Source organism: Grus americana, chromosome 19 (genome assembly GCF_028858705.1).
Source record: "Grus americana isolate bGruAme1 chromosome 19, bGruAme1.mat, whole genome shotgun sequence".
In the NCBI taxonomy this organism is placed as follows: domain Eukaryota; kingdom Metazoa; phylum Chordata; class Aves; order Gruiformes; family Gruidae; genus Grus; species Grus americana.
Window position 1 is genome coordinate 8,807,681 of NC_072870.1, and position 27,645 is coordinate 8,835,325.

General features: G+C 49.7%; 1 protein-coding gene across 2 annotated transcripts in view; it reads left to right on the plus strand.

Moving 5' to 3' along the window:
* Positions 1–250: 250 nt before the first annotated feature.
* Positions 251–27,645, plus strand: part of NXN (nucleoredoxin) — a 52,299-nt gene continuing 24,904 nt past the window's right edge. Inside the window, exon 1 of one of the 2 annotated variants that reach the window (XM_054847161.1) lies at positions 251–638. In XM_054847161.1, coding sequence (XP_054703136.1) covers positions 321–638 — 318 coding nt within the window. In that variant the 5' untranslated portion in view covers positions 251–320. The remainder of the gene's footprint in view (positions 639–27,645) is intronic. The other variant, XM_054847162.1, reaches the window with a different exon arrangement.

The following is a 27,645-nucleotide window of genomic DNA, read 5'->3' on the forward strand; positions in this document are numbered from 1 at the left end:
GGGCTGGCCCACCCCACGCGTGGGGAGCCGCAGAGGGGAGCGTGGGAGATGCGTGCCGGTGGCAGCGGGGCGGCGGGGGACCCTGGGCCGTGCGGGGCAGCGGAGCGGAGCGGGGCGGCGGGGGGGGGCCGGGCCGTGCGGGGCAGCGGAGCGGGGGGGGGGGGGCCGGGCCGTGCGGGGCGGTGCTGCCCCGGGCGGGGGCGGGCGCGGGGCCGTGCGGCGCGGCAGCGCCCCCTGGCGGAGCAGGGCTCGGCTCGGCCGGCGCGGGCTGCGGCGGCTGCGGGCGGAGCGGAGCGGGGAGCGGAGCGGAGCGGGGCGGGATGGCGGGCGCCCTGTCGGAGGTGCTGGGCGAGGTGCTGGTGGCCGCGGACGGAGAGGAGGTGGCCGTGTCGGCGCTGGCCGCTCGCGGGGTCTCGTTGGTGGGGCTTTACTTCGGCTGCAGCCTTGGCGGCCCCTGCGCGCAGCTCGGCGCCAGCCTGGCCGCCTTCTACGGGCGCTTCAGGGGGGAGGCGGCGGCGGCCGGCGGGCAGCGCCTCGAGATCGTCTTCGTGTCGGCCGAGCAGGAGCAGCAGCAGTGGCAGGAGGCCGTGCGGGCCATGCCCTGGCTGGCGCTGCCCTTCGCCGACAAGCACCGCAAGGTGAGACCGCGGGCCGGCGGGGCCGGGGGAGGGGAGGGGGGGCCGCGCCCCGGGCTTTGTCTGGGGGCGGCGGGGCTCGGCCGGGCCCCCCCGCGCCTCCGGGGCGGGTCCCGCGTGGCGGCGGGCGCGTGGCGTGGGGTGGGCGCCTTCCAGAAAGTTCCCGGGGGGAGCCGGGGGCGGGGGGAGAGGGGGGCAGTGTCGGCTGCCGTCCCGCGGGGTGACGCCGCCTCGCCCGGCTCCTCCGGTGCCTCCGGTTCTCGCGGCCTGCGGGCGGGGAAACCCCGCAGGCTCCATCCTCCACGAGTGGGGGGCGAGAGAGGGGGGGGAATCCCGGCGTGGGGGTTCGCGGTTCCAGCGGGGCGGTCGGACGAGCGCCCGCCGGCCTCGACGGGTCCCTCAGAGGAGCGGGGCGGGCAGGCGAGGCGTGTGAGGGGGGCAGCGGCACGGCGTGCAGCCTGCCCCCCGCGGAAAGTCGCCCCTCCGAGCCGAAACCCCGGACCTCGGGAGCGACCGCCGCTCAGCCTGAGGGAAGCAGGCCTTGGTGCGGGCCGTGGACAGGGCTCCCGTGGGCTCCTACGTGGGTTTGGGCACGGCAAGGGGCCATGGCCTCCGCCGGCAGTGGGAGGGCATTGGGTGGCTGAGGAGCGAGTTGGAGCCCAGCTCGTCTGGGAGCTGCTGGCAGAGCCGCCAAGCGAGTTGGTGCGATGGTGTTCGTTATTCGTCTTGGTTTAGCAGCTGGTGTGTTTGCTACTCTACAAGTTACAGCCCCTCATCTGAAGATTAGAGTTTAATCTGAAAGGTATCGGACAAAAAGCGCTCTGTAAGACCCAGACAGGGAGGGCTGTGAGGGACAGGAAGGCAAAGGCTGGGCTTCCACATCCTTATGAGCTCGCAACCTTGGTAGTTTAAAAAAAAAAAAAAAAACAAACCACAACCAAACCTCTTTACAAATCTAATCTCTGGAAGCTATTGAGTAAGAATTAAAAAAATGGTGCCCCACAGTGCCATTTCTAAACATTTTTCCGGTGAGTGATTGCAGCCGCCGGTCTGAAAGCAGCGGCAGGCGTTGGCTCGGCTCTCAGCGGGGATTGGGGTGACGCCGGTACCTGGGGGCCGGGGGGCGGCTGAGCCCTCTTGGGCATCCCCCACGCTCGGGCTCTGTGAGGCTGTGTTGGGATGAGAGGGATGACTTCTTCCTGAACGGGTCTGTGAGCCCTCTTCTGCCGGCACTTCGCGCTGTTCGTTAGGCAAAGGAGTCGTTTAAGGAAAAGTTGGCTGCCGTCTGGCTGCGCCGTGTGATGTTCCCTCTGCTAAGAAGATGTGTAGCTGGTTTGAAACCCAGATTCTGCTTTTTGCTCATTTTCTGCAGGTTTTTGTGGCTAAACCCTGTGTTCTGCAAAAGCTCGCTCTATGTTTAAAGTCACACACCTGGATGCTGCTGCTGAAGGCCCCCAGTTTGCCCCTTTGAAGTCCAGGTGCTTCTAGCCGGGAGCTTGCAGGAATGGTCACAGCTCAGGGTCTGAGACCAGTTTCATTAACGAGGGGAGTTGCCACAGAAGCTTCATCCTTCAGAGAAATTAACAGTTTAATTCCGGTTTCTGTAAAACCAAACCAAACAGGGACGTGAAAAGATTGTGGTTCCAATTAGTAGCTGGCCATTTCCCTATAGAACATTTCAGATTATTTAGGTGGTGGGACTTTTGCTTGCCATATTTGCTTTAAAAATTCCACTGCAACGTAGTTAAATGGTTGGGAAATCGTAGAAGTGGAAGGTGGCATTAATTTTACATGCTGGCCAATACTTCCATCTATTAGATTGCACGAAAACATGAAATAAAAAGATTATGGGGTCTTAAACTCTTATTCCAAGAAGCCCTGAGTTAAATTCAGGATTATTTTTGTGCAGAGTGTAAAGTAATTGAAGCTCGTGCTGTATATTTTCAAAACTAAGCAGATGTGGTGTGGCTTTGGAGGAAGCTTAATCTATGGATAACAGAGAACCTATTTGTAAGTTATAAGGGCAATTATGTCAGGATATCGGATTTCTAAACAGGAGATTTATAACCTGTAGTTCAGGCAGTTAGAAGTTTCCTTGTATAATAGGCTGATTTTTACATAGTCACGTTAATGACCTGAGTCTGCAGAAAAGCACAAACTTTCTATTTTTCAAAAACATGCCAGCGAGAGCTGGGGATGTCTAGCATATGTTCAGTACCTCGCGGGCTTAATTTGATTAAAAACAAAAGCATTAGAAAAATGTAGGCAGTCCTTTTGAGTTATGGTTCTTTTGCACTAAAGGCTACTCCTAAGCCCCATGTGAGACAAGGCCCAGAGAATTATATAGATTTATGGGAAGAAGGGATCTTAATAGACGCAGAATAGCGATAACAGAGAGTGAGTGGTGGGAACGTCAGGCTGGGAGCTGAACTCTCAGCCCACGGAGAGGCTGCGGAGCCTCTGTCCTTGGAGGTGGCAGGATTTGGCCGACCAGGTCTCGTGTTGGTGACTGCAGGGCTCGAAGACCTCCCGAGGTCCCTTCCAGCCAACGCTTTGCTTCTCGTTGGGAGTTGGTTAATTTATCTGCTGAGGTCGTGAAAGCTTTGGGGAGAGATGACTTCCTATCCCATGTTACCTATAGCATCACTTCTGTTGCTCAGAATTACTGAATAATGTGGCTATTATGGTTCTGGTTTCCTGCTGAAACATTTATCAGCATGCGCCTTGTCTTTCTCTGGTGTACTCTGCATTTTTTTTTATGTTTCTCCTTCTTCCGAAGCCTGGGCATTGAACCTAGATAGGTCTTAACAACCAGGCTCCTTTCTGGGCTTATAGAAAAGTTCCCACAGTCCTAAAAGTAAAACAGCATCTTACTCTCATGGTTATTGGTGAAAGTAGTATGGGTTGTCAAAGAAAACAGCCACTCTTCCTTGAATGCCTCAGTAACTCAATAATGCCGGGGTGCAGTTACCAAGGGCATAACAGCCTGTGCGTCTTGCAACAACCAGTTGAATTTGGGTAACTTTAGCATATAGCAGTTTCTGTCTCCAAACCAGTAATAAAAGAAAGCAGTACAAGTCAGCAAACATCTGGTCGTGGGAAAAGCCTTTGATTAATGAGGAGGATGGCATTATGCCTCCATCTGAGCCACAGCCAGCCATATTATTGGAGTTTGTTTTTTGTTTTTGTTTTTGTTTTTTTTTTCAAAAACAAAACCGTAATGTGCCAAATGAGATTGGAGGCCTTTAAACTCATGATACACATCCCTCAATCAAGCTGTTCAGCCCTGGATTCGGGTAGCTATGTGCAGCTGTGGATAATTGATTTGTCTTCTGATAATGCCTGGTGTTGCTGAGCAGAACATGGGAGAGAGAGGTTGCTCCGTGGCTTTGTTTCGTTTGGGGTTTTGGTTTAACATCACCCTGTTGTTATCTGTTTGCACGAACAGCTGCTCAAGTTCTGGAGGGTTGATTTAATAACAGCTTTAATTCCCGATTGCTACTGAGAACCTCCCTAATGTAAACAGCCCCCATCTGTCTACGTGCCCTGATGTCCGGCAGCACCCTCCCTTCTGTCAGGAGGACCCCAGACTTCTCCTGGTGAGCTCCGGACCATCTCTGCTGCAGAGCCTTATCTACACTCAGGGTGAATTCAGGTGCTCTTTGAGGGTTTACGGCATGCACCCTTTTGGAGGAGGGCAGGAGCGTGCTGCCCTGCTGTGTGGCATTGCTGTGGACATCTTGGTCATTTCTGCTAAAAAAACCCAAAAATAATAAATTGGCCACATTCTCCATAGAGTAGGTCCTTTCACCTGGGTCCATGTAGGAGGGGGAGGAAGGAGGGTCAGGGTGATGGAGGAGAAAAAGCTCCGAGTGGGTCTGCACTGGGAGAGAAGCGGTTTATCTTTTGCTGTTGTTTATTTGCCCTTGCTTTTGTTTTACTTGTTACTTACTTGGCCCAGTCTTCTTCCTCATTCTTTTTAATCTTGACTTTTCTAATTATGCTTGCTTGGTTCATTCACGCAGCGCCGCAGTGGTGTAGGGTCCGTGCTTTGCCTCTTGTTTTGTGTTTGCTTTCTGCTGTCTTTAGGCATCTGCTTCAGCGTTGCCCAGATTCTTCTTGGGAAGGCAAACCCGTTTCTGCTGGAGCTGAAATACTTCTGCGCTGGTTTTAAATAAATGCAAAACATATTGATTATGTTTCTGTGATTATTCAGTCAAGTTTCTGAAAACAGTTTGAGGAGCTCTCTTTGCTCATGCTGGTAAATACGCTTTGGTTGGGACAGAGTGGTTTTCCTTTATCTTAAAAGTTGGATTTGTATATCCTGCTCTGTGGATTTTCTCCCATGTCCACATGAAATGCGTCCTTTGCTGAATTGTGTGGCAGAGGCACGTGATCTGTCTCTGCGTGTGAAGATGATGTCTGTTCTGTCTTGCCCTAAGGAGGGGGAAAGGAGCAAGCTGGTAGTTTTGGATTTTGTGGTTTTAGTGGCTTGACTGCTATGGTAGGTGATCTGTGTTGGACACAGACAGAACACCCCTTCTGTGCTAGGAGTATGTCTTCCTCAGCACTGCAAATAAAACAATGGTCTTAAGATTGATGGGTAAAACATGACAAACCTCTTGCTTGTTCGCAGATATCTCTGTGAAGTATTTTACAAAAAATACCCACTACAGTCTTCCTTTTTTCTTTTTAAAGCTATGTTCTCCGTCTGTCGTCCCCCCGCCCCATTGTGTGTGTCATGTCCATGTCCCGTCCCGTGTCCCCGTCCCATGTCCCTGTCCCCGCCCCCCGCCCCGAAAAGAAGAAAATGGCATTTTCTTTCCCTCTGCTTAAAAAGATCGTCCACTGTGGGAGCCTCTCCTAATGCAACACTGAGTATTAGTTTTGTAGGTAGAGTTTGTGCAAGAAATGGTGGGGAGAAGGTAGAAATGTCATTAAATTAGACTGTATACTTTTTTTTTTGGGGGGGGGTGACCTCAAACCCCTGATTACGGTTTAAGATACACCCTAATTTTCAGGGACTTGTAATTTTTCTGTTTGAAATTGCCATCTGCTGAGATCTGGGAGGCAAGTGGTCAGCGCAGATGTGGGATTTGTGTAACAGAAAATTCTGTAAATCACTTGGAGCAGCTTTTGAGTTTCATCATATCAAAATATCTAGGTAATCACTTTCAGCTGTATTCCTGACTTTGTATTTCTGGGGTGGGAATGTATATGAAATCTTTGGCTCACGGAGATGTAGATTTGAAAAATATGGTCTTTTCATGACATAAGGCTATTGAGTAAGCAGCAAGGCATTAGCAGCACCAACTGATTCTTTGCTTTGAAACTCACTGGTTCTGAAACATAAGAATGGGAGATGTATGAAAGGAGTGGAGAGAAGCCTGCATGCTGTCTTTCATTGTGGCATCTTAATCCAGATGTTGAAATGAAAACGTTCATTTAAAAATGCATGGTTGACAATTTCATTTGTTACTCTCAGGTTGCAGAACCAAGCAAAGCAACTTTACTTTTTAAAGTAATCAGTGCACAGTTCTTCTCCAGAAATGCATTCTTTTAGGAGCTGAACATGCAGCAGCTTTACAAAAGAAGGTACACATTAATGGAGTGTTTTTATGTGCAATTTTGGAGAAGTACAACAGTGAACTTCAATTATGACTGAGGAATAAGCGATTCAGTATTTCCACATCGTGCGGACGACATTGAAGCCAAAACATTCTGTAATTTTCTTGTTATTGTTGTTGATGCTGCTTTTCCAAATTATTTCTGAGTATGTTTTATGCAGCTTTGCAGTGACCCTCCATACAATTAGCAGTCGTGTCTCATGCCAAGACCCTAATCCTTCAGAGAAATCCAGGAAGCAATCACTGCTCTCAGCAGACGGCAAGTCTGGGGGCCGCTCCTGGTCCTGCGATAGCTGCAAAAACATCACTGGCGTCCTTGGAGGTTGGATTTCCCCGTATATCCAAACTGTGGCCTGCCCGAGCACTTTCCCTGGAGGAGAATTAGTATTTTAAATGTCTTGCTGATGTGTCATCTGCTGTGTTGTTTATTGCATCTTTCAGTTGGTAATTACCCATATTTGAGGGCCTACTCTGAAAGTCCTTGGACATATTTCCGTCATCACATCCTGCCAGCTCCATGGTGGGGAGAAGCAGTGGGAGCTGTTGCTGGACACGCACGGTTGGGTCTTGGGCTGGGCTCTCCCAAAAACTGACATCAGGTTTGCATTGCCTTTGGATGGTGGCTTCTTCAAGCAGTTTGATAATGTTTTAGTTTGAAATGCAGCGAGTTGTCTCCTTGTACCATTGCCTATAGGTGTTTCTCAGTACTGAGAAAGTTTGCATGAAATTCATTGTGAGATCATTGTTAGCAGGTATGGGTTTTGAGAGAGGCCAGGAGGTTTTGAAGTTGGAGTTTCTTGATTCTTTCTCACGGACATACTTTTAATGTTTCAAAGCAGCGTATGGTAGGGTTAGCTCATGCGGCTGGGGTAGGGTTTCATTTCTCCCGAACTGCATCTGGGTAGAGCTCTCTGTTTTGCATTCCTGGTTTTTTCAGCAACAATCCCAGCGTGGAAGTTGGGGTATGGTTTTAATCTAAGTCGAGTCAGAAGATATTGCGCTTCTTGGTGATCAGACTGGGGGAATTCTTGCCCCAGCCCCATGCACCCTCCTCCTTGACCAGGCAGATTCGACATAGCAATTGTCTGCTCCTCATTGCTAGAGTTTTCACGTGAAATGCAGGGCTGTAGGGAAACTGAGAGGGTACAGGAGGTGGCGATGCAGTGGGCTGAACTCTAAATTCAATAAAACAAGTTTGAGCAGCGCTTGCCTCAGCATTTGCTTGGTGAGAAGCTTGTTGGTGTGTGTGGATTGCTGCCGCCTCCTCCTCTTTTTCCTTCCCCTCCCACTTTTTATCAGGGAAACAAGTTCCAAGCAAAATATTCCAAAGTGATATTTAATTACTCTTTAAAATGCAACTATTTGTCTTATCAGCCATGTGGATTTCTGTTTGCTGCTTTGATTTGACAGTTAGTAGTTTGACATTTTTAAAAAGCTTACACACTCCAGGAATCTGTGATTTTTATGCTTTTGAAAGTAGAGATGTTGAATTAACTGCAGCTTTGAACTATTCACAGATAATTTCAGGCCCCCCGCTTTCAGCAAATAACAGGCTGACTCTTGAGCTTTCGGGCTGGGTTGAATACTGAATTATCACAACTTTATAGCTGTTTGTCTTCTCTAAACCGGTTCCATGGCACATCACAGCGTAATGCATGGTAGATTTGAAACAGTTTTCTAGACAGATCACTGTGCTCGTGCCATCTCTAGATAATAAAAACTAGGAAAGGGAGGGAGTAACGCAAATGTGGGGAGGGTGTTTGGATTCATTACGACTTGGGCTTTGTGTACAATAATTCCCCTCTGGCTGGGGGGTGTTCAGCTTTTGCCCTTGACGTACCTCTGCAGGGCAGCTTCCTCTGTGCTGGCTGGGGCTGCTGCTTCTCTGCTGGTGCTCTGTAGGTGAAAAACACAATTGGAGTTAAATCTGTAGGTTGTAGGGTAAAGACATGGCCAGTGGAGAAACTGGGAGAGGGATGAGTTGACAAATAAGCAAAGAGACATTTTAAATTCTCTTGTGGGAAGGTGAATTCTGTGTTTCACATTACTACATGAGCATCTTGTATGATAGCCGATTGCATTTTCATCATCTCAGTTTTCCAAAGAAAATGTAATGTGTTATTGATTTGGCTTAGAGTACACACAATTAATGGAAGGGTGGAAGTAAAAAGATGCGGGAATGATTTCTGCATACTCTCACGTCTGTCTTTCAACATCGCAAATAATCGCAACCAACAATTAATATGTAAAGAATTTGTGGTCTTTATTTAGTGTGAGTGACTGACTGCCTCAGTTGCATCAAGGCATTAGCTGAGCTTTTGCAATCTGATCGGACCCCTGCTTGGAGCCCAGCAAGCCCCTCTGGCCTCAAAACAAAGCGATGGGAGCTCCCCAGTGAGGCATGGGGGAACGTGGGGGATGCTGGCTCCCTGCCTGAGCGGGGAGGTGAGCCTAAGTGGTGGGGAGAATCTGGTTCATAAAGGATGCTCTTCAAACGATAGGTGCCATCACAACTGCAGAGGCCAGGCATGCTGCGTGGGGAGGGTTGAGCATCTTCAGCAGGGTGGCAGGGAAGCAAACACAGGGCAGAGCAAACCTGGAAGCTGAAGGCCTGTAATGAGGAAGGCAGCGGGGCTACCTCGTGCGGCCGGGGGCAAGGCTCGACAGACAAAGTGCTATAGCAGCAGGGTGGTGTGAGAGGTTGCTGTGTGTATTTTGCACCCGTGAAGATCTGCAGCAGTTGAAGCTGTCCTGCCCAGCCAAGGACAGAAACTCCAGGGTCCTCTGGCAACATCTTGTCTGTCTATGCAACTGTAGCTAAATCAAACTTGACTTTAAAATATTTTAATGGAGAAAGGGTGCAAAGATCCCTATTTAAAATGAATTTGTCAGGAGTTACCAGATTCCTATTTCATGTTTGAGTATAAAATATAGCTGGTGGCATCCTCGGATGGGGGCTCGGTGTGGCTGGCCCCTGGGGAGGGGGTGGCAGCTGGCACGGGGGTCAGATCCCACCGGGAGGGATCTCTGCGAGGCTGGGCTTTGACAGCTGAGAAGGGAGCGTTGTTTTATGTTTCAGTGCAAGGATTTAAGAATCTGGGTGAGAATTAGGTAATGTTTGCAGAAGAGAGTAGAAGGCAACTGAAATGAATTGCAACTGCCTAAGTGAGCCGAAGAGAGAAATTCTAGTTCTCCCTCGTTCCCAAGAGATTCCCAACAGAGAGATGAAGTCATAGTCATTACTTCATTAGCGTTAACTCAGGATGCTGACAAATGAGCCCTCTTGATTTGTGCTGGGCCGGTCGAAGAGAATACTGCACCGGCTCTCGCCCCGTGCCTCGGTAGTCGCTGCCCTTGCCATGGTGTTGGCAGAAGCGCGTGCCAACTCCCCAACCGTGCTGATTCAGCTCAGCGTTTTCTTTTGAACTGCCACCGCTTCATCCAGCATGCCAGCTCCGAGTTGGCTTCTACAAATGCTGCTGTGCAGAAGGCAGCTGCTGAGAGATGGACGGGCAGACAAGCGCAAGCAGCAGCCTTGTTCTCGCCAGAACCTCTCCATCAACGCCCCGGCCCGTGCCCAGCATGGGGAACGTTAATGGTACCCAGTGGTCCAGGCCCCGCTTCCAGAGCAAACAGACGGGTGTAGGATCTCACCCTCGCAACTCGCAGCATTGCTGTGGGAGTCCCCTTTGGAAAAAGTGTGAAATTTATTGTAATACGTGCCGAGGATCTTATGGCGGATCTGAGCTGCTAAACCCTCTAAACCTGAGCCTGCAACTTCGTTGACAGGGCCTCTCACTTTGCTCTGCTCCAAGCTTATGGTTTCACTGCTCCAATATTTTTCCATACATGGAAGCATTCCTGCCCCAGCCTGGGCTAATCCTGACATGCCACTGCATCTGGATGTTAGCTCATTTCTCGCAGCTGACACTGTGCAAAGGCAGATGTCTGAACTTACTTTTGTTTAAATAGATTTATTTCAACCAGTGAAAGTCTCACCCTATAGGTAAGCTGGGGAGGGGGGGAGGAAAAAAGTGATTTTTCCATTTTACTGACCTCCCAGGGTTGTTAGGTGGATGAATTTGTCCCCAGTAATGCCGTGCTTTGGAAATGCATGGTCTTTAAATTGCAGAGGGGTACAAACCATGGTTTTGTGTCTCCGGCACAAGCTGAACCTGTCTCCTTGCTGTGGCTCAGTCGACAGAGAGGAGCCCCTGCCTGCCCATCCCGTTGGAGTGTGCTCCTGGCCTCTCCCCTCTGCTCTGTCAGCTCTTCAGAGGCTCTGGCTGTTTGGGGCGTGTTTGGTAGCTCGGTGAGGCTGGGACTGCTGCACTCTTTCAGCTGAGCCGAATGCCTCAGTCGTACCGGAGAAAGAGATGTTTGTGCTGGTGAGCTGCTGTTGGAGCCCAGGGCCTGTTGATAATCCCTCCCTCGCTGGGCGGGTTTGTAAGTTTTAATTAAATGTCTGTAAGGTGCTCTGCGATCCTCTGCTGAAAGGTCCTGTAGAAGGGCTATGCCTTTGAATAAAAGCTAGAGACCTTTCCCACCCATCGGGAAAGAGTTGGAGCTAAAACAGTGAGACTCAAGCAGTTGAATCTGAACAGATGTCGGTTCTCCCCCACTTTGATAGTTCAAAAGGATTATTCTGCCTCTCCCGAAAAAAGGAGAAACACAGTGATTTTATTAGCATTGCCAGGGATCTCAGCTCCATCGCCTTCTGCGCGCTGCTAGTTAAAAGCTTGCATGCTGGGCTGGAGGTGTGCACGGAGAGTTTCGGTTGTGGGCTGTGCTGCTGTGTTTGCAGTTCACCATCCACTCACCTGGCCCTTGCTGGGGGTCCTGGGGGTCCATGGCTCCTGGTTCGTCCTCTCTTTGCTTGGCTGATGCTGTTGTGTGCAGGAATAAGACGACTTGAACTGAAGCAGGAGGAAGACAGCAAGGGTCAAACGGGTTTCAAATGAACTGAGCCGTGTGATGACGCGGGAAGGAAAAGACAATTTCCAGGTTTGCTGTCGGAACTGTGAAGCTGATGAAACCACCTTGCGTGACTGTTTCAGTCCCTGAGAAGCGAGTGAGTCCAAGTGCTGTTGGGGCCTGTGGTGCCCCCAGCCCCACTGAGGGACCCCGCAGCCCCTTCACCCCTCCAAAAGCAGCCTGGGGTCTGGATGGTCCTGGCACATGTACTTGGGTCTGACAGGATTTCAGCATCAGGTCACCGGGGCATTAGAAATGTTCTTTTTTTACATCCCCCCCTTTTTTTTTTCCTCTCCCCCAAATGTTTTTCTGACTACTGTTCTGACACAGAGCAAATCGAAGGGCACCAGGCTACAAATCCTGCCTTGCCAGTACTGCCTGGGTGTTTAGCTTGCAGGAATGCTCTTCTTTTATCAACTGATAGCTGGTGTTTTAAGAGGGCAGGGAGCTACGCTTATTTCCTTCTGAGCGGCTGATGACTCTGCAGGCTTATTTTTTAGGGTGCTCCCTTTTTAATTCTGGTTTGTGGTTGTAGGACGGAGGTTGCATTGCTGTTACATTACAGGCTGCTTCTAACGAGGTCTTCCCTGTAATTTTTGTGCTCAGGAGCTTTGCAAATGGCTGCACGCATTAAGGAAGTCTTGCTGTCTTTGTCCGACAGGCAGGGAAATTGAGGCAAGAGGGGTCTGGGGGCTGAATGAGTGACCAGAGCAGGGTCCTGCAGCTGACACTGCTGGGATTTCCTGGTCCCAGCACCCCAGTCCCCGCAGGAGCAGTCCCATCTTGCCAGCCCCACTCAGCACATGAACTTGATCCCCTGGTCGTGCTTGGCTTCCCTGTTGGCCGCTGCCTCAGCTGCAGCCATTGCCCCCCGCTGCTGCTGCCTCTGTCGTGCCGCGCGCTTCCAAAATCGGTTCGTTCCAGGGTTAGAAAAGACCCATTTTTGTGTCCTAAGCGCTGGATTTCACAGATACAGAAGGGGAAAGGTCTTAATGCCTGCAGCTTGATCTGCTAATCTGAAAGCATGGGAAGTTTTTCCTAGGAAGATTTGCTGCCCAGCTTTCTCAATGTGAGTTTGCACATATACATTTTGTTCCTACAATGGGTCGTAGCAGCTGGATACCTCCCACCAAGATTACTGATACTTAGGTCTGATTTTGGCGGAGACACACAGCAATAAATTAAATGAGATTGGGAGTTTCAGAGAGCAGTACAGATGGTGGAAACTGAGGGCAGGGACTACTTAAGTGCTAACGTATGGCACGGCTTTGACTCCTTTCTTTTTCTGAAGGAATGGAAAAAGCTATGGGCTGCTGTACCAGCAATTTTGCCTCCCCCTTGTCTTCAAAGACCCGCAAGCCACCTCTGTTGCAATGCTTTCTTGACGGTTAAGAAAGGATCGCCCTCTGCGTGCTCCTGCCTGCTGGCACAGCGATGCCCTCCATGCCTTTCTGTCCTCTTGTTGGCCTGATCCTGGCTCGCTGCACGCTTGGATGCTCTCTGACTTTGGTTTTCTACTTTCTTGGCAAACACTGGGAAAGCTGACTGTTAAATGAGATTTCTTGAATTTTTATAAGTCTTTCACTTTTTACCTCCTTAGATGTGACCTGCTTTAGGTTTCATTTAGCTGCGGAGGTTCAAATAGAACAATTTTATTCCCTTATCCACCTCCGTCTGCGTTAACGCACTGTGTCTTTGACTGATGTTTTAATTATTGTGTGTGACAGGAGCATCCAGGGCCCCACTTGGCAAAAGTTGTTTATCATTTAGGTGGTGTACAAAGTAGATGTCTGCCGCCCCAGTCACTCCCAGGATGGGTTTTTGCCTAGAGAGGCAGTTTTCAAGCCAGTTAATTGCCAGGTTGTGAAGCAGAAGGGTAGGTGGCTGTCCCTGCCTTTCCCTGCGGGCATGTCCCTGCCGCCTGCGCCTGCGTGGGGAGAGTGGCTCTTGAGGCAGGAAGGTGGTGATGTGGGAGGTTGGGGAGAGCCTTCTGTGTTGGGAAGAGCTGTCTCGCCAGAGGGACGGTGAGAGCGGGAGGAGCAGGCAGATGGGGATGGATGGGTGGGTGGATGGATGGACGCAAGGACCAGGCTGGAGAGGGGAGCGGTACATTGCCTGGAAAGTCACTTTGCTCCAGGCAGCCTGGCTTTGAATAGCAGGAAGGCTCCAGATTTTACTCTATTTTAAAAATGAAAAGCCCTGTGAGCCCTGCGTGTTTTACGTTGCATTTTGGCTTGGGCTGGCCGAGCAGCGGCCCTGTGTTGGGCCACATCCAGCGTCCTCTTTTTGATGTTTTTCTCCATGAGTATTTACTGCTGTCTTCACAGCTGAAAAAGTGGAGCCATCTGCATAAAACCCAGTAACTCTCTAAGTTAAGAGGCCTGTCTGTGGCCGTCCCTTGAACTATTAAAATAATGACCCTAGGCAGAGCTTACAGCCCCACTGGCAGCTCAGGATCTGTAGTGCTGGGCCCTGTTCAAACAACGGCAGAAGAAAGAGATGGTCCTTGTCCTACAGTTCGTTGTCTAAGGAAACATCCTCCTCGCATCGTGAGGAGAGGGTGGGTGCCCTGGGCGCGGTGACAAGCCAGGCTGGCGGAGATGCCTTGTGTCTTGCACAGAGGTTTGGGATCTGGAAGGAGAAGGCAAGCAGAGACCTCCTCCGTGGCCGTGTCCTGCATGAGGTGATGCACTTTGGCCACGAGCTTGCATAGCTTGTCCTTGCCAGCGGCTGGTCCTTAGTTTCATCCTCGTGGCTGCTCCTGCCCGGTGGCTTGGCAGGAGCCCTGGCTGTGCTTGACTTCCCCGCAGCTGCCACACTTGCCCATCTCTTCTCCACGGCAGCTGGAGGTCCGTCCATGCGACATGAAGGTGTACTGCTGGTCTTCACGCAGACATCTGAGAACTTCACCTCCTTTATGCAAAAGCATTTGTTCTGGCTGAGCTCATGCAGCTGGGATGTGCTGGGCTGCTCAGAGGGGAGAGGACCAAAGCAAACGGGCAGAGGTTTGTCACTTGGATTTGGTTGCTATCCCAAACCAACTGACTGGGTTGTTGGTGGGTTAAACTAGCGTTAAAACATGTTGAAAGCATCTGCCTGCCCGGTTACAGGGGTGCCCATCGCCCTGCTGTCAGTGCACAGAGTTCCCATGCCTCCTTTCTGTCTTCATGGTGCTTCTTTTTCTTCTTGGGGCTGGAAACTAGAGGTGGGATTTACACCTGGGACGTGGCTGGAGGAGAACAAGTCGTATAAAAGCTGTTACCTGTGGTGGCTGCCATTTCTGGCCGAGTGCATCTCCGGCTGCTCCTCCCCTCGGCTCCTGAGAGCTGGAGCGAGGATTATCCAGAACAAATCCTGTTACCCAGCTGCTTCCGTGGCGGAGACCTGCTGGGCGCAGGGATGAACCCCTCCTCGCCCCAGCACCACTGGCAGCGAAGGAATCGCAGGACAGGAGTGCCCCACGGGACATAAATCACATTGCTGTTTGCAGATGATGTCACGGGTGAAGATCAGGGATTTTTAGGTTTCCTTGCCAGAAAGTGGCAATGTTGATTGCCAGGCTTAGTAGTGAAGAATTTGAAGTTGTGATTCATCCCTCAATTCATGTCTGAAGTATGTGGTGGTAAAGCTAGGAAAGTCTGTGTTTCCTCTTAGAGAGCTGAGAAACCCTTAGGTGCAGCAATTATTATTTTACTGAATTGAGATTGAAATACTGAACACTCAGAACATGCCAGCTCGTGTCTGTTGTGGGCAAGACTCCAATTGCGCAATAGAAATGTCTTTTCATTCTGCCACACTGAAGAGAAAATAAGGTCAAATCTTGAAAATAAAAATTCCTGACATTTTTTTTGTCATCTGCTCAAACGGTTGTTCAGGCCCGTGGAGGTGGCTCAGCATGGGCGGTTCTTGGTGAGGACGTACATTTGAGAGGCAGCTCCTAAGAAGGGAAGTGGTTCTTTGCTGATGCTCAGGCTTCTGGTATTTAGTTTGATCTTTTACTTTTTAATTACTCCAGCAATTAGTGCAGTTAAAGATTGTTTCTTGCCTTTGCTATTCTGTATGTGCTTCTCACACGGCGTTTGCTGGCCCTGAGGATAAACAAACATTGTGCAAAAGTGCACGCTGGCACTGAAGAGGCATCAGTACGTGTACGTGAATCATCTGTGTGGATGTTTGCTCCGAACCCCTGCAGCTGATGAGACGGTGCCTGGCTCCAAGCAGCTCGTGCACGGGGTGGTGCTTTGCCTGTGTCCACCTACAGCCGCTTACTGACATCCAAACAAGGAGCAAAGGCAGCCTGTGCCTGCTGTTTTCTTCCACTTGTTAAATAATTATAATCAGCCTCGTGGTAGTTGAAGACCAGACGGAGCCCACTGGTGACGCGTGGGGTGTTAGTGTGGCGGAAACGTCACCAGAGGGGTGCTAGAACGTGAACCCTGGAAAAAGTGAAACTCATTCTGTAGCTGAGCAAATTAGACACTGTGCCACAGAGGCAGAAGAAGAAAACCCCTGCCTCACGCAAGCTTGAGCGGTCACTTCTCTTGCAATTTTGTTTTGGTTTTCTCTGCCATTACTAGCAGCCTTTGCTGTGTTCAGAGCTTCAAGCTATACAAACCGGTGTGTAATTCCCGTGAAGGGTATGTCACGCGAATGCAGAGCAGCCAGACACCTTCTGTTTTCAAAGCTGGGAACTGCCATTTACTCGCATGTTTTTGTTGTTTCTTGTTCCTGCTGGTGAAAGCACCTACCGACAGAGAAATGGATGCTGATGGGAGCAGCGCCTGCTGCAGTGCAGAGCCTGGTGTTCAGCTGATCGGGTGAATGAACGGTCTCACTCCAGCTTCCCTCTTAAGAGCCACTGAAGAACACCACAGGGTTTTTCCCCCTTTGCTTAACTAAATGTTACTAAAGAAAATAAGTTTAATCAAGTCCAGACCTTTCTGCAGAAATTGCCGTGCTCTTCTCCCCCCGGCTCCGTGCTCTCCTTCCCCTCGCAGCGAGCACCATGCCAGCTCGGCCAGCGCTCGCCTGTTGTGTTGGAAGAGCCTCGTTTGCTTGGTGGGGTTTGAAGATCCCGCAGCAGTGTCTGAAGAAAAGAGCAAAATCCCAGTGGTCTGGCTGCCCTCCCTCCGCTCTCCTGCCTGTCACAACCTGTCCGAGCCCAGTTTCTGCTCAGGTATGAGCTCTTTTCCATTCTGTTTATGCTCCACTTACCAAAAGAGGTTGGAGCCAGACGATTTTTCTGCAGAGGATATAATTTCATTGGAGAGAAACGGGAGTTTGTAAAACAATCCATGGGATTAGTGGCACCTCGGCTCCTGCAGGATCTCCCCACCCCCTTCTTGAGTCTTATTTCTGTTCTTTGAAAGCTGAAATTTCCATTGCTGTTGATGCCCTGCCAGGCACTCTAGCAGGGTTACTTTCCCTTGGATGCAGTTCAAGAAACCATCGTTCCTTTTCTCTATCGTTTGTCATCAAGGCAAGAGGAGTGCCTTCCCTGCACTGCCCTGCTGCCTCCAGCGCTGGCAGGAGTAGACGGCCATGGCTGCTGTTCAGACCCACCACGCTGGAAATGTGAATTAGAAAAGATTTTGGTGGCAGCGAAGCTGAAGCACTCATGTCCTCAAGAAAATATACTTCAACGTTTTAAAAAACCCAAACCAAAATCTGTTCAGGCTGGTTCAGAGGTCTCAGTTAAAGCCCTCCTCCAGCAAAGCAGCGATCTGACGGTGAGAGGCTCAGCTGTGTGATGCGCTTTAGGTTTGTACATTTAGGCAGGAGCGGCCTAAGGGCTTCCGAGAGACTCGTAGCATGACATCTTTATTTTAGTAAAGACTGCTGAAGTCAGAGTTTTTAGGTAAAAAAAAATCTTGGGGCAAGGGTAGCTTCAAAATTGGGGTAGTTTGGAGTCTGCCCAGGCTGGATCCCGTGGCAGGTCCTGCCTTTGTCGGCCGTTCTGCCCTGCCGGGTACCGTAGGGTGGGATGCAGTTACGGAGGAGGGCTAGACGGGAGACAAAGTGCACCCTCCGTCTTCCCTCAGCCATGCCTTCCACGGTCTGCTTCCTCTGGTACTGGGGATGCATTTCAGTTTTATCATATCTTCCTTGCTTTTAGGGTTTGAGCTAACCCTTTAATATGATTGTAGTGTTCAGATTAAAAAAAAAATAGTTTGTTAGAACTTAAAAAAAAGAGAAATGTGTTTAGCCCAAGCGTAGCTTTCTGCTTCTTGTAGGAGGAGCTGGCTACAGGACAGGCTGTTTTCTGATTGCTCCTCCATGTATGTCACTGTGATTATCTTTAATCTTGGTGATGTGCACCATTTAAGTAGACTCTCTTGGGTGAACTGGTGTCTGTCCGCTTCCTATATGTCCACCTGATTTACCTGACTTCTCCTTATCCCCTGCCTTGTCTTGTCATAAAGAAATTACAACAGGTTTTTAGGGTTGTTGGGGGAAAAACTGTTTTCCTAGAGAGAATATAGAGGTTCGCTGGATTTTCAGAGAAAATATATAAGCTTTACTGACAGGAGAACCGGCCGAGCAAGTTAGCGGTGGATTTGAGATGTTAGCTTTGTGGCTTTTGTCTACCAGACCCTGAGCAGTATTTGATGTGCAGACATGTTTTCAGACATTTCTCATAGAGAAGGTGTTGGCAGGTCTGTTGTTAACACCCTTGCCTTTAGGCCAAACTATTGAAAATTCAAGTTCAGCTTGAATTTCATTTCAATGGCTTGGACGGCTGCAATCTGATGGGCTGAAAAATCTTGTCCAACTCCAGCCCTTATTAGGAGCTTAATCTGAAGTGCAGCCAAAGCCAAATAAGGGGGAGGGCAAAAAAAAAAAGGCAGTAAAATGGAACAAGAAATGTGCATCCAATTTACAGTATTTCTCTCAACCTTAATTCAGCCCCCCGTATGCATTACGATGCAGTTTCTAATTATGGGATCATGTATGGGTTTTTTCCATGGCACCCCTGCCCTCGCTGCTCAGGCAGGACGGGCAGCGCGCGGGGAGGCCAGTCGAGGTGGCCAGTGAAGGATGGGGTTGCGTGCGTAGGACCTCTGCCCTGCACGGTGCAGGATTTGGAGGGAAGGGAGTGAGGCAAGTCCTGGAAAAATAGCAAGGGTGAAGTGATGGTTAAGGAGACGGCATTCCTGCTCTGCTTCTGCTGCAGGGCTCGTGTATGGCGCCGGGTAAATTGCTTTTCATGCACAACGAGGGACCTGATTTCCTGGGTCCCCAGGCTGAGGGTTGAGTTGCAGAAGTGCTGAGTGCTCCTGCTGCAGATGATCTCATGGGAAGTTGTATGTCAAACATTTAAAATGCCGCTCGGTGCTATTTATTTTTTAAAAATCAGCTGTAGGCTGATTCTGGAAGTGGAAGCCCAGAGCTTCTCTGTGACACTTTTCTTCGGCTATAAACCAGAGGTGTTGTGAATGTAGTTCTCTAGGATTTTATGAAAATAAATTCATGATTGTTTGAGAAGTATCCCAGTCTGCAGTGGCAAGACGCCTTTATTTTTGCCTTGGAGCAGCACATAAAGTGTGAAGTGAAGAAGGCTGAGTGCCGCGCATGAACAACCAGTCAAAATCCAAAACGGAATAATTCCTCGCTTGTTGAGCATCTTCTATTCTCGGTACTAACTGCGTCAGGACTGTATGCACACGTGGTATGTGGCCATGCTGTAAAGACCCCACGCAAGTGGACCAGATTAAAGCTACAGAAAAGACTTTTTTCCAGCACATCCTAGCTTTTCAGGGCTTGGCAACTGTAATATTTTCTTAGTGCAGCCCTTCAGATTTAATATGGTATGAATTACAGGATCGGGCGAGTAAGGATTTGTGTGCAGAGGGTACAGGCATTGCTCTGTAGCAAACCTTACAGCGAGGATGTCAAACGGCTCAGTCCTGAAGGTGGTCATTCATTTGTTTTTAGCAAAAAGTGGGATGTTTTTGGATCATTCAGGAAGGACTTTGTAGTTTAGGCTGCTAACGCCAGATGTCTGCTTTTGGCTTATCTGAACGTGGGTTTCGTTTGATCTTTAGGTTGGACCACTCTTGTGTGTTGGAGCCTCACTTGCAAAATAGCTCCTGTGCCACCGAAGAAAGAGGTTGAGGAAGTTATTTTTTCTGTGGTTTTATGGAACTCTATACCATCGTCTGTCTCTAAGGAAGATGTGACGCACGATGGCTTTGCAACTATGCGGCTTGATGGAGAGGCGCATAGCTGCAGATGCTGTCACAGGGATGCTCCAGCAAGAGGTTTGCGAAGTCAAGAGGCAGCTAGCGTCCCTCTCCCTTTTCCGTTACCCTTTGGACTTTGTTCCAGCTTATCTCCTTCCCCTCAAAACATGGATTAGGAGCTGCAAAGCTCTCTGCAGGAGGAGCAGCGTGTGTTGTACCAGCCTGGCAAGAAGAGCCCTATCAACCTATCTTCAGTTGAGAGGAAGGGCTGCCCTCAGACGTGCTCCTCCAGGGCTCTGCAAGGTTTTGAACACAGCTCACTTAAATCAGCAGATGTTGTCAGGCATGCATAGGCAAAACCTTGCTCTAATTCACTAATTATAAAAATTCCTGGCAGAAGCTCCGTGTGAGTCAGCTACAAAAAAATTACTTAGGAAAAAAATAAGTTTATGGTATAAGGCTGACTTTAGCGCACAAGAAGAAGGGAAGCTGGGGCTTCCTGTAAATCCAGTTGATCATCCAGCTTTAGCCCACCGTGTCCTTGTCTGGAGAAGCAGAGTGGTGAAAGCCAAGGGGCTCGTCCCGCTCTGCCCGCAGCTCTCTGAAGCTGGTGGTGTGGCAGGGGATGGATGCGGTGTTCCACCGCCGCAGGAGAGCCGGCGCCCAGCCCGGGAGCTGGCATGGCTCTGGCTTGTGAATTGGGGCAAGGCAGCCCCTTCCCTGCCAGCCCTGGGGATGGGAGGAGGCAGCTCCTGCCTCCTCTGTGTTCGTGTTTGCCTTTCACCTTGCACACACCAACTGGCACGGGGAACAGAGGAGACCTCAGATCCGGACAGGTCTTGAATTATCTGCAAAGGGCGTTTGCAGCACTGTCTCCTAGGGAAGCTGCCTTTTTTTTTTCTCTTTATAAACGTTGGATTTTATTTTATTTTTGTTATAAAACCCACATAACTAATTTCCCTTGGAATCTTTTGCAGGCGTCTGCTCTGAGTGTGTTTTGGCCTCACTGCCCAGTGCTGGTTTTGAATCCCAGTCCCAGTGGTGGGAAGTTTTTAGAATTAATACCAGTTGTATTTTTTAAATAGAATCACAGCGTCTGCCTGTGGGTTTTAAACAAATATCCTTGGCTTTATGTTTTGCCTGCAAGTAGCCAGTATCCAAAGGGTGTGTAGCCAACAACAGCGATTCGGCAAGGATATGGCATTTCCCCTTTGTCAAAAATGACTTTGTATTTCTTTTTGTAACCTAGTGTGCACCTCCCCGACCCTGCTGCTGTACCTGGCTGTTCTGATCCACTGCAGCAGGCAGGATACATGCTTTTGCGTGGGGCTGTGGTACAGGCTCCCAGGGGAGATGTGCAGCAGCCCAATCAGTGAGGAATTTAAAATTACACCTGGGGAATATGGAGTAGGAAACAATCCTGCCTGGTGCCTCTGGGAATGGATGCATCTTTACAGGGTTGACTTTTCAGCTGGGCAAGATGTATTTGCTTGCATTTAGCACACACTTGTGCTGAATTTTCTGCCTCCACCAGCTCCCTTGTCACTTTTGTACCTGGTTTTAAGATGTGGCTCCCAAAGCAGAAGATAATGTTTCAGGATGTAGCACCATCCTTTTGTTCCCGACCTTCCCTTTATTTCCTTTCCAGGATGTCTTTTGTAATATAACCTCACTGTTCTTCCTCCGCTGATGTTCTCCCTCACAGACCTGCCGGCGCAGGTTTCTGGCAGGAAGGTGAGCATCTCTGCACACTGCTCTGCTGCTGAGGCATGCCCCGCAGACGCTGACATCCCTCCCCGCGACGAAACACCGAGTGCAGCCTCTCCAAACTGCCCTGTCTTGCCCGGGAGTGCCTGGGATCCAGGAGGGCTGTTTTCCCAGGAAAAAACAGCTTTGCTGGGGCGGGTGGCAGGCTGCGGTCAGCCCTGCACAGCCACACATGTGTGTTCCGGTGACTCTGTTGTTCAGGTGCTTTTTAGCATTTCCATTATGAAAACTGGTTTCAGCAGCTCTAAGTTGTCTGCAAAGTTGCTGTCATTTGGGGTTTTTTTTGAAAATACACCATTCTCCAAGGAACTTTTAAGAACATATGACTGGTGTCTCCGGTGCAGCAGTGATGACTGTAGCACTCATCAGCTGTAGGGTTTTTATAGTCCTTTTCCCTTTGGTCAGCAGTTACAGTTCTTTTCCCTTTGATGTTGGTCACCACCAGCAAAGATGTTTGAAGCTGATAGGTAATAGCTGGTAGATAATATAAAGTATTAGTAAAGAAATTAAAAGCAAGCAGAGGACTGCACGGTGGTGGTACCAGCCACCACGCTTGGTAAAAGCAGTTGGGTTTAGTGTGGAGGAAGGTCAGTATAAACATGCCTTTCGCCTGGGATGGGAGAGGGAGGCAGAAATCCTGAAAACAGGTTTCTGTCTGCATGAAGCTTCTGTACCTGAAAAGCCATCTATATCCTAGAAGAGGCTTTTATTTATTTCTTGGAATCCGGAGTTTGGAGGGCACGTGTTGGCCATGCAAGCTCTCAGCGTTGCCATAAATGTGTGTTTTGGCAGTACTTGTCCAAATGCCATATTATCCAGATAAGAATAGATAGGGGATTAAAGCAGAATCCTTTGCTATTTACAGACTCCCTTGGGGAATATGTTGTATTATTCTTTTGAATCCACTAAAAGGTAACCACAACAACCCAGTGCTGCATGTGTTGAATCTTCCCCGTGGCCCTCCTGTAGATCTGCAGGGGGAGAAGGGGGGATGCAGTGAGATATTTCAACTTGTGGATCTGAAATAACAACGTCCAGGCTTTAATGATCTGCCACCCGCTGATTCCCTGCGATTCAGAACAGAATCTGGGACATGTGCTTCCCCCCCTGCAAAATGGGCTGGGTTTGGAGCTTTAAATCTTTTGTAAGCAAGTGCAGACTTGGAAAAAATACTAATTATTTTATCCTCTCTATAGAAGCATCTTTCTGTAGAAGTTGCTGAGTCTTTCCCTCCCGCTTCATAACTGTCTTTACAAACTCAGGTCCTGCGTATCTGGGTGTCCCTGTTGGCGTGGGAGCGGAGGAGCGGGCTGGGTGCCAGCCTGCCAGACGGAGTCTGGAAGTGTTCAGCGGAGCTGCTGGCTCAGACCGTCCTGACACCCCTCAGCAAACTGAGCAGTAAGAACTCACCCAAGAGGGGCTTTTCTCCTCTTTTTGAAATTGTGAGCAATCCAGAGTGCCGTGTATTTGCGCACAGAGTTTAACTTTTTGGTCTCTGGCTCTGCCCAGTGGAAAGAGGAGGTCCTCAATCCTCCTGGAGAAAACACAGCAGACTCCATCCAGCTGAGTTTGAGTTTTACGTTGCTGTATATTGGGGCACTGTAGAAGGGTCTGTGCAGGTGGACCTCTTCCCTCAGCAGCATCCCCACGAGTGGCACCACCGAGGACTGGGCACCTGGACCCTCAGACACCCCCTCGTTTGCCCACCACCTTGCAGAACTGCACGTGTGGTTTATAACATGCAGAGCAAATGCCATGAACTTCACAAATTGAAGACAAGCAAAGTTTTTGTGTAGGGGTGCAGCTTTACAGACCAGCTGGCTCTGGTTTGGTTTCTCCGGGCTTGGGAATTTCCTGGTTTTGGGTGTTTATTCCAGCTGCCCAGCCCCTTGGGGGAACCAGCTCCTTGCCCACTCTGTGGTGGGGGAGAGCAATGCAAAGACTCTGAAATGCCGGTTTCTCTTACAAAACTCTTTTGCTTTTTTGTTCAGGAGCAGCAGGTTTGCTCTTGGCAGGGGAGCACACCTCGCTTCCCGCAGCCCATTTTTGTATGTGTTCGCTGAGAAGCAACAGAAATCAGGAGCAAGTGGATGGCCAGCACTCTCTTTCTCCTTTACGTGCCTGTTTAATTGGATAATATGCGTGGCCTTGCCTTTCTGTTTACCTTAGGGTTTGTTATGACAAAGGAGATGGATTTTTCCTGGCTCCTGCACACACAGTATGTAAACCAACACGATGCAGTACATGGTCAGCGTGTGAAGCCTGCCACAACCTGGGAACTCAGGCTGTTTTTCGGTCCACCCTGTTGACATCAACTTGTTGCTCGGTGTCTGCATTGCACCTCTGTGACCGGGAAGCATGTCCCTTCTCACGCTTGTAGCCACTTGTGCTGCTCGCCAACACACTGGGGCACGTTTCAGATTGCTTTTACTGGAAATAGTGGCATTTGGGAGAAGAGATGGCTTTGAGGAATCTCTATCTTCACCTCTGGACCTGGTGAATTCTTGGAAACCATGGGGAGGGAGTATGCGTATTCAGCTGGTTTTGCTTTCTGCTTTTAGTACAAGCAAATTGCTCCCTGATCTTGGGATGATTCTTGTACAGACTTTTCCTCAAGTCCTGGGTTTCTGAGCCCTTACTTCCCACCTACAGAACTGGGTTTTTTCCCCTGTGCCTTGTAATTCCTGGGTGATTTCTGTAATTTATCAATGCTAGCTTGTCAGCAGAGACTTGGAATAAAAGGCTTTGTAGTGTGCTGCTTAGCTGGCTGTATAAACATTAAAGTACCAGGTTTTTAACTAGCTTGCTCACATGGCTTTCCTCTGCAAAGCTTTAGCCAAAACACTCCGCTAGATAAAAGGGATGCTGAGAAAGTCCAGGTCAGCCGGAGATTGTCTGAGAAGGGATATAACATTGATCTTTGTTTTAGTTTTATTTCTTGTAACTTCTCAGGAAGAGCAGGGAATGAGGATAAATTGTTTTCATCTCTTGGTGGTCAAAGATTAAGATGGATGAGGCAGTGGGCTGCCTGGAAGAAGCTGTTAAGTAAGAGCCCGGCTATGTTCCTCCTCTCTTGCATCTTGGATGAAGTTGGCTTCATGCTTCCTGCTTCACAGGCGCCCTTCCCCATGGTCCTCCTTAAATATCTGAGCTGGTGAGTGATTGTCTTCAGTTTTCTGAGCTCTTTGAACTAGAATAAATGAGAAGGGCTCTAGGGATGAGGCCTCTCATCGGTCACTCACCTTTCATCTCTGAGGGCAGGGGTTTGCATCAGGTGTGGCATTAAATGCACAGGGTTTGGTGCCCCTTCGGTCACGTCCTGCTAAGCCTGCCTGAGCTGCTGGGTGTTTGCCGTAGCTGGCGCAGATCTGAAAAACTGAGAGTTTTAGATCTGAACATCGTTCCGTAAAGAGTAAAGAAAGAATGAAGGAGGCTTTGGGTAACAGGCAGCGTGGTGTCTGGCTTCAGCCTCTGGGATTTCAAGGTCTGTGTTTGCCATTCTTTGTGCAAGTTTTCACAGAACGGGAATAGATCTCATCTGTATCCCAGGTTCAAATCTGCAGAGAGAAGTTTCCAGGAAACTTTGGACGATACTCATCCTGTTTTGGGAGGGTGCGGGAGGGGTGTACCGCTGGGAAGTGAGATTTTTGGGCTGGCATCTGCGGGAGCAAAGGCACTGCGCTCGTGGTGCGGGGTGTACCACAGCATTGTCATGCTTTAGGTATTTAATGAATTCTGTTTGTAAAAGTGGAGTCAGTTCATCACCAAAAAGTGCCTGCGGGGTTGAAAATGCAAGAGCCTTGGCTAGGGGAAATGGTTGTGTCAGAGCCCTAATGTTTTGCCCTGTTCATGAGAAAAAAGCCTTGTTTGAGGTAGGGCGGAAGGTGTTGCTGTTTGGCACCCATGCATGGCGTAGTTAGGACTCACTTTACGTGGCAGATGGGAAGCCGCTGTGCAGGGGCAGAGCGGGAGCGGGGCTGGCTCTGCTCTGCCCCGCAGCAGCCCTGCCCTGGCAAGTCCTCCCTCTCCTGCCTCTCCGGTCAGCCTCTTGGGGATGATGGATTGAGAGGCTCCTGGCACCCGTGTCCTTGTGCAATGCTCTCTTAATGTTGTCATTTTCTTAATGAGCGTCTGAAGAAGATGCTGGCTGGATCTGGGCACAGGCAGGGATTGCCGGTCCCTTGTGCTCTGCTTTGAAGACTCAGGCACCGATGGGGAAGGAGCGTCGGAGAAATGCTCGGCTTTGCACCTGACAAACGGGGCTCCCTGGGGTGCTGCAGTAGCTGGACTTGAGTTCTGAAGCACCAAGAGAATTCCCTGCAGAAACACATCACTGCTGTTTGCTGCTGGAATAGCCCCTGGTTGGCAGCCTTCATGATGTCACTAAGAGGGGACCAAAGCTTGCAGACACCTTTTTTACTCTCTCTGCTCTTTACCTGGAGCCAAAAGGTTTGGGGTGAGGAGGAGCTGGTGGGTGCAGGCAGGTCAGGCAGGACGCTGGGCACTAGCCCTCCTCTGCGTGGCAGGGCGGCTGCCTTCCTGCATATCCTGCCCTTTGATGTGCTGCGGGGTACGTAATGAGCATCTGCCCTCTAAGAGAAAACAGATTTGAGTTATAAAGTTGAAAAAAGAGGGAGCAATTTTGCTTAATCATTTTCACACAGATCCACAGGCGTTTCTGTAAGAGCGAGCGGCATCTGGTTCAAGGGCAGCCTTGGCTGCTTTGAGCTCTCCTGCAGCTTCTGCAGTCTCAGGCAGAGATTGATGTTCCAGATGCTGTTCCCAGCGATTGGATCAATGACATGCTTATTCAGACTTTTCATTTTTTTTTTTAAGAAAAAAAGAAGTAGATTATACTTTTTAAGATCATCTGAAGTATCGAGGATGTGAGCCTTCCCCCCCCCCCCGCCCCCCCAGAGTAGGGCACTGCAAATTGTTTCCCTATCTATGAACACCACTCAGAAAGCAGAAGGAAGTGAGTTGCCTACCTTGGTATTTACCCATTCCTTCCCTCCAGCTTCCTGCAAGGAATACAGGATTTTTTTTATTCCAAACACAAAGCATTGATTTCAAGGAGAAAGGACTTAAATGCATTGAATGCCCTTGTGCCCTGCAAACTGCCCAGGCTGTCCTGGTGTGTGCTTTCTGGGTGTCTCCAAACTTGTTTGTGTATGTGGGAAAATGACTGAGCGACAGGGAAAGTGCTGGAAGGCTTTGGGGATTTTATTGAAATGTGATGAAAATGCAAGGCTGCTGCCTGGTCGGCTCGTTGGGTGCCAGCACCCATCAAGGCTGCTGTGAGATTGCTGCTGTGGTTTGCCAAAACCGGGCTTGGTATTTACCCATTTCCATCTATAGGGGTGTCAATGCTACCCATCTCCGAGAGCCTTGGGGTGGTTGGTGTGTTGTTTTGGAGGTGAAGAAGCCCTGGGAGAGACTGATGTCACTTGCCAAAGTCCCTGGATTTGGCAGGAGCTCTCCCTGTGTCACCACAGTGAGTCCCATGGGAATGAGAGTCCTTAACACTGCACCCACTCCCTTATCTGCCGCCTTGGCTGATGAGCTTTAATTATCACCAAGATCACAACTGCCATGTGTCCCTTGGGATGCTACAGCTCCGTTTGGCTCCTGGCCTACCCTTCGGCTGTCCTGGAATGAGAGTTTCTGATGGCAGTCCGTAAAAGCTGCTCACCAAGAGAAGTAACAGCATCTTGTCCATCTCAGGAAGAGTTTGGCTGGCTGCTGGGACAGACCCCGAAGCCCACGCTCGGCTTTTGGCAGCGTGAACGTGCGATGTCTGAGCAGACCTGCGGTCTTGGCTGGGATAGATGTTGCAGGTTAATTTTTGCACATTTGGGGTCTGCATGCTGCATGAGATACAGAACAAATTTCCACAAAGCAAACTGAAATTCAGCTGCAGGTTTTGTTCTCATTAGTGTAAAATCATAAAATCTGGTGTTTCTGATGTCTAAGGAGAGAAGGAGAATTAACTCCTGGAGAATGTAACCGGAGGATACTTAAAAGGCAAATTGTTCGCATACTTTCTTTAAAATTTGCATGAGCGTAGTAAAAGGTCATTGTAACTTCAGAGTCTCCTCCTCAGATCCTCGTCTGCCGGTGGCTGATTGCAAGAGCCTGTTGCTAAGTGTTCCTGGAAACGGAATAAAGATGAAGCAAGATAATTGAAAAGAAGGAGGGGGGGGGGGGGGAAAGCTTGGAGCTCACAGCCGAACCGCAGGGCTGCCAAACGAGATGAGTATGTTGGAGCTTGATTTGGTGGCTGCATTTAATCAGTTCTGACCCAGGGGTGGGGAAGGGGTGACTGAGCCTGAAACTTCATGGCAGATCCTTGGAAAAAGCCGCTTGGACGCAAGCGGATGGTTTGCTTGCGTTTTCTGTGGCTTGTCCAACTCCAAACACGTTGCTTCCTAGCATTGAGGCTGGAGTGGGGATGGGAAG